This window comes from Homalodisca vitripennis, chromosome 1 (assembly GCF_021130785.1).
Source record: "Homalodisca vitripennis isolate AUS2020 chromosome 1, UT_GWSS_2.1, whole genome shotgun sequence".
Lineage (NCBI taxonomy): Eukaryota > Metazoa > Arthropoda > Insecta > Hemiptera > Cicadellidae > Homalodisca > Homalodisca vitripennis.
The window spans coordinates 9,828,707-9,841,595 of NC_060207.1; the positions used below are offsets into that span (position 1 = coordinate 9,828,707).

General features: G+C 33.0%; 1 protein-coding gene across 1 annotated transcript; it reads left to right on the forward strand.

Moving 5' to 3' along the window:
* The first annotated feature begins 3,159 nt into the window (after positions 1-3,159).
* Positions 3,160-7,639, forward strand: LOC124355941. Its single transcript, XM_046807393.1, has 5 exons — positions 3,160-3,270; positions 4,029-4,062; positions 4,274-4,317; positions 5,267-5,321; positions 7,126-7,639. The coding sequence occupies exons 1-5, from the start codon at positions 3,232-3,234 to the stop codon at positions 7,584-7,586; spliced, it is 633 nt and encodes a 210-aa protein (XP_046663349.1). The 5' UTR covers positions 3,160-3,231; the 3' UTR covers positions 7,587-7,639.
* The last annotated feature ends 5,250 nt before the right edge of the window (positions 7,640-12,889 follow it).

Genomic DNA, 12,889 nt, shown 5'->3' on the forward strand with positions numbered 1-12,889 from the left:
CATTTAATAATAAACAAAACCTGTATGTCTCATCTACATAAACGATATGGAGACACAAATAGGGACTTAAATTTTACAAAGGTAAAAGTTTTGCCACACCAAAAAATCTTTGCAGAGGTTTGCATGTAAAATTTCATATCTATATCTCATTATTCTCGATATGTCCTTTGGAAAGATAGAGTGAAACAGACAACCACTTAAAAAAGAAGTTCACACGAAATTCACGCATCATAGAACTCATTCTGGTAGAAATTAAGTTCCATGAAAAATGTATATGAAATATTTCTCAACATACCTTACAACCTGAAACATTGAGATATTTCATGAAATTGGGTTTCGTATCAAAAGTTATGCTACATGTGTTACTATGTCATATATTTAAATCTCTTATGTTGGTATTGAGTGTTCTACAGATAACATAGGTATGGTGGAAGGGTTGATTCAATGTGAATGTTGAGTTTAGCTCCAGTTCGCCTACCTCTTAGTCCAGCGTCTAAAATCTGACAGTGACACGGACTCGATACCTAAAATATTGAGTCAAAGTTTTTGCATTGGTCCGACATCACTGACATCTAGACTACAAAATACAGTAAAATCTAGGTGGAAAACGTATTATTATCATTGTCTCATCAGGTGCACAATCGAGTGCACTACGATGAATTATACACGATATGTAAACATAGTTTAGTAACTGGATTTATTACCCCTGACGTAGCGGAAAGGCGTGAATAGGATGACAGTGTGTGTAGGGTGAGAAGGGTTGATTCAGTGTTAAAGTTGAGTTTAGTTCCAGTTCACCTTCCTCACAGTGTAGTGTCTTAAATTTGATGCTATCAAAAAACTGAATCCTGAAATCTGGAATCATATTCGTCTGAAAAGAAAAATGCCTGCGACGAAGGAGCTCAGAAAATGTTTTTACTTCTTTAGATCTAAAGATAGTTCTTTACATAAACTAAGGACTTATACAAATACTGGCTTTTTATGACCATAGTGGCTATTTATGTTTTAAACTACATTAAGTCATCTACCTATAATTTCAGCGTCTAAAATTTGACGTAGTCACTGGCCTTGACTCTTGGATTCTGGAGTCATGTTCGTCTAAAGAAACAAAAAAATAGGCAAAGAAGAAGCCCAAAATGAACTCTTTACATCGTTTCGACATCAGATACACCCCGATTACAAAGTATACGGGTGTATATTCTAGGTGAAGACTTATTCACATTGTTTCATCAGGTGCACAATTGAGTACACTACATTGATTTGTACACGATTTCTATATTGAGTTTGCTCACAACTTTATTTATTCTGCCCATAAGACCAATGTGAATATAATTGATAACGCTCAGACAAATCCCATGGATTAACGTACACCATCATCGAACTTAGTGTTCCTTATATATAAATGAAGCAAAATTTAAAGTCTTAGGGTTAGTTTGTTTTCGGGATTTCGGCGTACAGACAGTCAAAAACGAAATTTTCAAGCCCCACAAGTTATAGGCCTCACTAAAGCTTAGCCTATTATTATCTGTACACTATTATAATTGGAAATTTTTTTTCCGTACGTATTCTACTTATGTACTTACTCTATTCAATAATCCGTTTAATTTTACTGTTTGCATTGTATAAGCACACAACTTAATCTTTTGTAAAATCAATAATAGAATGTAAAATGAGAGTTGAAAACACAAAATTTCACCACTTATATATTATCACACTCTATTTTCAATAATAAAACGTTACTATACATTCAAAAGAAAACTGTATCACATTGGCAGTACATATCAGAAACAACAGGTGTGTCAGAATAATAGATTTTCTGACACATTCACTTCCATCTTGAGTTGGCTGGAACATTGCTTAGTAACGCCATTTTACTCGTATCTAGGAAACAAGTCAGATCGAAGGGTATTTTGTTCTCCACAGGTGCAACGTGTACTTTACATAATGGTGAATGGCAAGAAATATTTGTTATTAGATATTACTTTTTATAATGCAGCACCAATGAAAGCTTTTTTTGATACTTCCGTTGGTCTATTATTTGTCGCCAATTGTATTCTTGTAACAATAATCTAAAATATCTATTATTAATAGTACTATAAATAATAGTGTAATTCGTAAACTTCACAATAAGGCTATAATGAGTGTACTAACACCGTGTTTGTGCACTTTATAATGGAATTAAAAACGTATTGAAATATACTTTCCAAGCGATAATATCTGTTGATCATTACAAGGAGCCAATCTGGCTTTTGATTACTCATAAAATGTTTACGCGCACGAAGAGAATTTTGGTCCTAAATCATATCAAGGCCTGTTAATACTTTTCTACACCTTGCATTGCAGTACGAATAATGAAAATCGAAAACTAAATCCTTGATGTAAACTGATTATTTGGAAACTCTGTTGCATAAAACACTTAAGAGAAATTGTGAGTATTTTGCTCACTAAAGTTATGGTAAATACTATCAGAATAAAGTTAATTTAGTAAATTGACCACCCTAAACATATCTTCTTTCTTTTTATTTATTATAATTTATTGATTGAAGTAAACAAGAAGAACTTCAAAACGATTACGCAGGTTCATCCATAACATATCTAAGATTGACCAGTAACTAGGACCAAGGATATCAACAAACAGGAATAACACAAGAGAAACCACATTTTTCATTATTCGATAAAAATATTGCGTTAATTTAAGTTGAATGGAAGTAATTTATTATAACAAGAAGATAACCATTAAATGATTACACAGGTTAATCTCTAACATATATCAGGTATCCAGTAACTAGGTCGAAGGACTTCAACGAACAGCAGTAAAAGGGAACTCCATTTTTCATTGATTCAATAACAATATTCCGTTAATTTAATTTTAAGTTGGGAGTAATTTATGAAAACACCATTTGTTTATAAATGTATTATTAGTTATATACAAGGTGACATGTGTCCGTCATTTACTATGCAGAACTCTTTCAAATCTGGCGTTATTATATTTATGTGTGTATTAAATACGAAATTCATATTCAAATTCAAAAGATTTGAACGGAATATTTTTAGAAGTGACGTCAAAACAATAGTTACAGATTGGATCCGCTCATCACAATCGTCTCTATTTACGTAACAGGGACAAGTTGTTTACTATATTTGCAACAGGTTACCATATATAAGCCAGCCACTATTTCCACTCTACCTGTTTTATCTATTGCGAGAACACCTAACCTTGCCTTCGCCATCATGACCTCCAGAACTGTGGCTGTGTTGTTAGTTGGATTGGTAATGTATACAATATAGTTTACAAACTAGACTGAAGACTTTTGTAACAAACAGATCGCAATCTTAGATTGTATCAAACAAGTTTATTAGTTTAGTTCGTTATCCACTAGTACCATTTCATACCAGTTTAATAGCTTTCGCTGATTATTATTATTTGTTTATTATTATTATTAATTATTAATACAACCAAAATATTTCCTAAAATCAAAATAATAGTTTTTCACATTACTTAAATTCTTTGTGACAATAATATTGAACAGATAATAATAAGATTTTTCTTCTGTTGCATCGAAACTGTTACTGTGTTTTAAATATTTATTAGATTATTGCACAGTAACATTGTTACAGTATTGATAGTATGTCCGACAGCTAAACTATATAATTTAGGAAGTTACCGCGATTTGTTTCATACTAAATGGCTTAGTTTAAAAACATAATTAAGAATTAGTGATACAAAACTAGATCAAAATAATAGTTAACGTTTGTTAAACTAGTTTCCAAGGTTAAAATTACACACTAATAAGTTTTAACAACCTCTAAAGTGCCTTGACAGTTAAAGAGTTTTTATTAATGATTTCTGTTTAAGTAAGTTTTATTGATCACAGCATTACTGCAACAAAAGTAAAGTTAGTAAACTGCTAGTTAGTGAACTGTAATCAAGTTCAAAAATACAAAAAATTGTGTAGGATTATTTTATCAATATAATTTTTTGAACTAATTTGTTACATCAATGGCAGTGAGGTTTCCTTATTTTTCAGTTTGCTGCTTCGGCCAATGCTGCTTCTCTCAACGGTAAGATCACAAGTAATTGTTTTGATTGTTTAACAGTAATTCCTTTTTAATTTGTTTAATGAGATTGAATGTTTAGTAGTATAATGATTTACTTTAAATATAAAACTGAACTAAAATTGAACTTCATATTAACAAACTTTATCCACCCAATTATATGTACTCGTATTAATTAAAAATGTATTTATAGTATAAAACTTTACACGTGTTCTAGGAACGGTCAGTAGCTGGGGTGAACTGGCAGAAAGTATAGCACACGTGAGTATAAATCTCGGATGTCCAAAAGTGTGAAATGTGTAGAGTACTGACAGAAAAGTGTATATAATAGATTTTAATACTTTGTCTTGTTTGCACATGAATGTCCTCACGAGTAAATGTTATACTGCATTAATTCTGTCCAGAAGTAGTGTTTATTTGTTAGTTGTTTGAGTTATATTTATTTTTATCACTAGCAGATCTAAGTCTTTCGCCTGTAATATTGCAGAGTAAGAACGATTTTAACCAACTACAAATATAATTTTATAATTTTATCTACTGTAGGCCATGGAGCAGATAAAAGCTGTACATGATACGAATTATTTATGCAAATTGTTACTAACGAAGCAGTGCAGTCAATTTCACATTAATGTTTCTACATATGGATCTATTTAGGTTAATTTTATTTCATGTAGTAACTGCGTACCGCCACTAATAAATAGACTAATTAAAATTACTTGTTGTTTTAGGGAATTGTAAAACTAAAACTTAATATCTGCTTCCTACTATTAATGCCTAATTTATTAACTTTTAAACAACATAACCTATAAATAGACAAGCCAATATATAAATTATAATTAACAAAGAAAATCTAAAACCTAGCCATATGAAAGAATCTTTACTATACTAACAGCCTCTAGCGTTGTCCTATGTTCCATCATTTGTTCTACTTCATTGTCCTGGTCGTTGGACCGTGAAATAATATGGCTATTTGTACCAATAAGACTTCTTTCATTTATTGGCTACATCACTATAACAGACCATTTAAAATACAAATAAAATACTTGAGTAGATTAAAGGGTAAGTTATAGTTAAATTCATACTATATACCAGTTTTATATTTATTTATCTCAGTGGTAAAAACATTTAATTTACTGCCCAAGTTCACGTCTCTGTTCTATCGTAGAGTGGATGTAAACAACATTAATTCATGACAATAATTTTGTTACAGCAAGTAAATGACGCCTATAACAATTTTACGGATTCCATACAAGAGAATTATGGAGGTATGTAGTTGTAATGTAGTACTGTATTAATTGGCTGCCAAATTTTTGCATAAAATGTGGTTTTGTTTACAAATGTTAAATATTTATATATTATTTGTTCAAATTAGTTTGGTTATTTAAATCTTTATAAATACATTACAATTTTGTATTTAATATAGTGATGTAAAAATCAAATATTTCTTTTGTTTAATATAAGGAGAGTAAGTCTAATAATTACCCAGCAGGGATCACTTCTGGCTGGTTTATACCTACCAGTTGAACCCACTACTGGGGCACAGCAAAAACCGATGTGCCACTTCAATCTGGGCAACCTTATAGATGTCCAGTAGCGGCACATCACTAACCGCAAATGTTGAGATTCTGGGGTTCAAGGGCAATTTGAGAGGTCTAGTATACTGTGGAAGATGACTGTTGGAGTTGGTGGGGTTTGTTCCCTTACCTCAGAGGTTCTTGTTAACCTCAACAAGGGCGTGCCACCCCCTGCCTACTTTGACTGGAGAGGCTGGTTCAGAGCCTCCCCTTCTTCCGGGATGACTTTGAGATGTAGTGCCCTAATTCTTCCTCATGGATCTCGATAGGAGGCGGCCCCTACTCCCTAACCTTAACCATCCTGAATATCCTATCACTCCGGAAGCAGCGCAAAGGTTCTTACAGGACTAAGTGCAATTTATAAGCTTCTTGTCCTAAGAGAACAAAAAAAAAAAAAACAAAAATTTCTGAGATGTAGTCTCTTATGGTTTAGATTAATATAAATAGAAAGAGTAATGAAACAGTCAAATTTAATAAATAACAAACTTTAATCAAGTTGTGTTTTGAAGACAATGGGTTACACACGTCTTGAGTACAAATGCGGATGTAATTAAAATCAATTCTAGTTAAAACCTGTAAAGATGATAAAAATTTTCTACAGGTCACTGATAAAAGATTTCAAGTGGCATTTGTAACTGGGTCAGATTAAGGTTCATTATTGGAGTAGGACATCATATAGACTTGACTGAGTACAGTCATTGATGTACGTAAGTAATAATGAGCAAACTTTTCTCATCAAATAAAAGTCCCTATGGTCACAGGATAAATCTTGTTGCTTCCATACTTAATAAATTACCATAATCCTTTAAAACTGTTGAGCTTTTTGTGTCAAAAATTTTTTTCTACGTTGCTCATTATATTTACCTAAATAAAGGCAATTATAAAGAGGTAGTAAGAAAATATATCGAGAAAGATGGTTATTTAATTAACAAATGTTTTCTAGCATATTGTAAAAAGCAAAATATAGATTACTGATAATGATCGTTAAATGTTGCAATTGATGTAACTTGTAGTTTAACGTTACTCTTTGTTATCTATATTGAAAATATTGTGATGGAATATTTGTCATGTGGAGTTATATAAAATAAGTTGCGAAAAAAACTTTGAAATAAAATTTAAGGTTTGATTAAAGGGAAGAAATCACGCAACAGGAAAAATGCGTATGTTGATTATTTTTTGCTGAATACATTTCTTTTTATTGTTTTATTTATCATATAATATACTGTAACATATTCGGTATCATTAATTTAAGGGAAAGTGAAGTAATAAATAATATTACCCTGTTACATGATAAATACATTGTCATAAGTCACATGGCTTCACTAGGAATATAAAATAAAAATTAACAATTATAGAAGAATAAATATATTTCTAATAACGTATAAATGTATCTTTGTGAATTAAAACAGTACACAAAAATATATAGCTACTCATTTTAAACCCTAGAAAATTAATGATGCATTACACTTCTTGATTATGACTTGTCACGTTCCAGACTCAGACAGTGAGGAACCTCTGTACTCGGCAACCATCTCTGTCCCCCACGTGGTTAACGGACAGTGCCAGAAGACTGTGACTGTGGAAGGGAACGGAGTGAATGACGAGATCGAAGTTCCTTGCTACATGGAGTCCAGCATCATCACAACCAACAACCAGCTGACAGTCGGCAACATGATCTTCAGCAACACAGCCAACACTCTGGTGGTGGTACGGGACAACCGCTGTGTGCTCAAGACATACAAGGACGGGAAGGTGGCCGGCTCCACTCCTCTCAGCAGACAAGACTGCGCCATGGTGAAGAAGGTCATGAGGGAGGTCAGGCAGAACGATGACGCCAAGAACTGGGGCAAGTGGGCTGATGGTGTCGCCGCTGTCGCTTCTATATTCAACCGCATCGAGAATCCTTATAACAGATTCCAGAATCCACTACCACTTTGGAAAACCGGAAAACACTAATAGAGAGCTAAAGCCTTTATAAATCTCAATCAGAAATAAATTGCTACAAGGAATGCAAAGTTTATTTATTTTTATCAACTTACATTAATTTGTATCTAATACGCTTCAGTTAAACTTCAATATTAAACTGACATGGTCATAACTTGTAAACACAAACTAAGTGTTTGTGTCTATTTTCATCAAAATAAGTATTGTAAGACTATTTAATTTGACATACGCATGCACTATATTCATGAATGTTTTTTGTATTATTCTTTTGAACACTGGACAGAGAAGAATTTTAAATTTTTTGGCAAGGCTTGTATTGCACTCTCGAACGCGTTTCGTTTTTTTTTCAAGGTCTTGTTTCTGCTTATCTATACTTCTTTCAAGGTATTCTTATTTTAGCAGCTTCGGTAGTTAATACCTCATAATAAATTGTAATCCTAATTATGTTTCCAATTCCAAAGTTTTTTAGAATTAAGTGATGTACATTATTATTATTATTTACACATTTTTTTATCTAAATCATTCAGAGGAAGTAATCGTATTTATTGACAAAAAACTTTATTATAATTATTCTCTTCGGGTTAAATGTCAATTCTCCGTAAAACGAATTTAATGGTCTTAAATGTATACCTTTTTTTTACAAATGGTTTACCACCGGATACTTTAATTAATATGGGGTTGGTTTCATTAATTTTATCTTGCTATGCACGCATTTTATGAAATGAATATTGAAAATACTGATAGTGAACTAAATCATACAAATTTAAATAAATCACTGCAAAAGTACAAATTATACACGGTTTGTATCCCTTGAACTAGTTTTAATCTACATCAATACATTCTCTACCAAATTATAACCAACTAATATTTTTAAGACTGAAATTAAACATTTGTTAATTAATTGCAATCGGTTATAATTATACTAATTATAATTATATATTGCACTAGTTTTATTTATACTGTATGTGTAAAAACTATATTCAATAGGTACTACCAACTATTATATATAAAAACTAGTGTTAAAATATATCATTAATAAACGGAAATAATTTTTAACATATTTTAGTTAGTGTTATATTAAACGAGGAATACTGAAGAAAGTGTATTTATTATAATTGTAGGGCAAATAGCCTTTTATCACTACAAAGTATGGTGCGGTAATTTTAATGTCAAGTTTGAAGTTGAATGTGTAATTAATTCAAAATGACTTTTTTCATGATTGTTAGTATGTTATTTTTTATATTGAAATAATTCAGTATTATTAAATATTAAAACTTTGTTTTACATTGCTTTCAAATAACACATCTCTATAACTACTCAAGAGTACAACCACAATAATACACATCCATCAATCATTTTCAAAATCTTTGTAATTTTTGAATGCAGATACTTTAAGTACGAACCTAGTTTGGAATTATACCTAAAACGTGTTCGCTAAGGAAGGGCTTTTTGTTGCTTCTGGAGTGACAGGATATTCATAAGGAATAAGTTAAGCCGTAGACACAGCCTCATGTTAACAATCAGCGTTGTACCCACCACGAGGAGTTTTAGTGGACAAATCTCGCACGTCTCACTTATGGAGAAGGAGAGATAAACTCTGCCCCAGCCTCTTTCACTCATTGAGAGCAAGTTATAGTTATACATATTTAGACTGAAAAATATTTTAACCTAAGGGAGGTTCCTCCTTTCCAGTAGTCATCCTCCCTAGTGTACTAGATCTAAGCCATTAAGCTAATGTTTGCAGTAACACACTTGCGGTTAGTTATGTGCCACTACTTGAAACCAAAATGTAACTCGTTTCTGTTAACTTTATAAAGATTAGGTTCTCAACTAAGGGCTCAAAAATTATTTAACCTTCGGATGACTAAAGAACTCTGCATGTAGTCCTATAAGAACCGTTGCGTGTCCATCACAGTTTACCTCTATAATCTGAGGCTTCTGCAGAAAGATAAGATTAGTGTGCTCCTGTTTTATTTTTATCTTTGGGGTCAAGAAATAAGCACCTATGCACGTTTTCTTTCTTTCATGAATATTACGGCAGTTTCACTATATGTGCCTTGCTGATTCTTCTGATTCTCCACCTATACTGCATTCATCGGTCTGGCTTAATCCCACAATAATCTGGCATTTCCGAGGAGGCCCTTGTATTATATTCAGAGAATCCCAAAATCTTTCTCCATCACTCAGGTCGGGATCTCTTTTTCCAGGCATTGGCTAGGGCTCTGCTGTAGAATAAAGCATCTCCACATCCATGTTCTGGCCATATCGACAAGCTCTCAGATCCTCTCTTGGCCCGAGGTTTCTGCTGTTTCATTTCTAAGAATGCCATTCATGACTCAGCATCAAGCCAAGAACAACTTTGCTTCTTTCTACGTTTCAATTAGAGCATTCTTGTACTACTTTTTATTCAAAAGAATAAGCTTTAAAGCAGTTGAACATTTATTCTGAATTAGGCTCTAAACCCAACTAAGCTTTAATCCATACTGTTCATGATAATTGAAATTGCACGGAAACTAAAAAAATGCATAACCATGCAGAAGGAATTGACTTATTACAGTGAATTTATGTTAATTAATAAAACTATAAACTATCGTAAGGTGGATACATCGGTTAATGTTATTAGTATACACAACACGGAATGTAGCATATTATATTACCACACCTCGAGATATCAAAACACGTATAATGTCATCATGTCTGAGACAACGTGTTATCACCGCTCTGTTGGATAATTGACAGTAACACGTCCCATTAGCTGATTGTCTCTCCAGTCATTGCGCTAACGTGACACGAAATTATTGCCCCATCAAAAGGTTTGTTAGCAGGATGACGTATCTAAGATGAATTGTATGGGTTTACTGCAACACCTTGTTTAAGTACCAACAAGAAAAACGCTCATATATGTTTAAGGGAAGCGATTATATATGTTCCAATAACGTTAAAGTCTCGCAAAAGGATTAAAGGATGAATCGAGCCGTTTGGTTTAACAGCTCAGACCACTCGAAACTCTATACAGTCTTCTCCCTTTCTTAAGTTACAAGTGTTCGACAGTCACGCCAACCTTACCGACCATAATTGCCCGCCACCTTTTATCTGTTAGGGGAATGCTGACCACAAAAAGCTCATTCGCTTACTTTAAAGGGTGAGCACTTGAAACAATTCGTAGATGTAAATAATATTTCAAAACGATTGTTTTACATCCATGCCTTCTAGTGTCAATTGAAATGTGTAATTATTATTTTTTTTGAAATGTGGTAATACCTTTACGGTTTTTAAGAACAGTAGTACTGGATTGCATTCAATAATGAACAAAACCTGTATGACACATCTACATAGCCGATATGGGGACCAACATTAGAGACTTAAATTTTACAAAGGTAAAAGTTTACCATACCAACAGTCTTCGCTGAGGCTGCATGTAAAGTTTCATATCTATATCTCATTATTCTTGATATGTCCTTTGGAAAGATAGAGTGAAACAGACAACGACTTCAAAAAGAAGTTTACATGAAATTCACACATCATAGAATTAATTCTTGTAGAAAAGTGTAAAACCTACATATGAAGTAAATCTAAACATATTTTGCAATATAAAACATTGAGATTATTCATGAAACTGGGTTTCGTATCAGTGTTCAAATAATACTATTGCGCACATAAATCCACAATAAAACAATGAATTATGTGTTACACTATTTAGGCTACATGTGTTATTACGTCACATGTTTAAATCTCATATCTTGGTATTGGGTGTTCAACACATAATGTAGCTATGGTGAGAGGGGTTGACGCAATGTGAATGTTGGGTTTGGCCCCAGTTTGCCTTTTTCTTTTTAATGCGGTGCAGCTTCGTAGCACCTAATCTTATGGCACCTAATTTCATACTACCTACAGCAAAATAATCGTCATTTCGGTGCTGTGATATTAGGCGCTATAAGGTTAGGTACTGTTCGACGGTCCACGGTTCGTTTAGGTGCCGTGAGACTGTTTGAAGTTTCAGTTTGTTCCAAAGAGGCCTTGGTGGGGACAGAGCGGTTGGAGGAGAATCCAACTTTGCTCCTCACCCCGCTCACGACTATCCGCCATTACTGTCCTCTACAGCAGGGCTAGCAGTCGACAGCACAAGGCGAGGCGACACGAGATAGACAATTTGTCTCCTCGCACAATGGAAGGGTCTGTGCGTTTGGCGTGCGGCGTTTGTTGATTACAACTAATGATGGCACCAAAAATTAAGTACCTTGATTTTGAATGAATGTTTAGGCCAAACCGCAAATCTTGCACATAATCCAATAATGTCAACGATTTTTTCATCTAATTTCATCGTATTTTACATTTTATATAAGATTTTAACCTCTTCAAGGAGCAAGAAGGGTAAAATTGGGTACATTATATGGGTACATTAACTTTTATATTTTATTTCAATATTATTTAAGAGCCATCTTATGAGAAATGTACTCAATACTAACCATTGACATCCCATAAGTTGGCTACACTGAATACATTTTGCTGCACATGTTTTCTATGTCAGCTGGACCAGTTGTTTTGAAGGTGTACTGGGTTAAGTTGTGTTTGGTGTTTCGTGAGTTTTGGTGAAGTGTTTTAGATTATATATCTTGTGAGTACTTGCATAAGAATTTTATATTAAGGTGCCAAATACTATTAATTTCAATATTATTACCTAATTTAAGCCAATGTAGAGTCAGGGAAATAAATATAAGTAATTTTTGAAATGTCCTCATTTGGGTACAAAGCTCGAATAGAGGTCAGTATTAATGTACTCATTTGGGTACTTAGCTCTAACTTGGATAGTATTTGGACATTGTCTGTCTATCTGTAACAGTTTTTTAGGTAGTAGTTCGTCTATTCAACTTATGCAAGAACACACAAAATATAAATGTATTTTTACTTTATAGTAGTACGAACTTTGATTCATAACATCCGAAGCAAAGTCTTAGGCCTAGTTATGGAATAAAATATTTGTATGATTGGCAAGTTCCCAATTCAAAATTTAGCTTCTAGAATAAACATTCAATTTTATAGTGTTTATTCCTTCAAGTTGTGACTAAAATGAGTAGATCATGGAATTTGGAATCAAATCCAGACTTTATTGAACAAGTGTTAGTTAATATGGAGAATCCAAATAGCTCAGATTTAGAATTCTCTGATAATGATAGTGATTCAGATGACTCTGGCGACAATGAAGATGTACTACAAGAAGTCAGAAGCAACCAAAGAAATCGTGCTAATTTCGAAATTAACAATCAAGACATACTGGAGTTCTTCATTGAAGAAGAAGTGGACCCACCAAATGACAA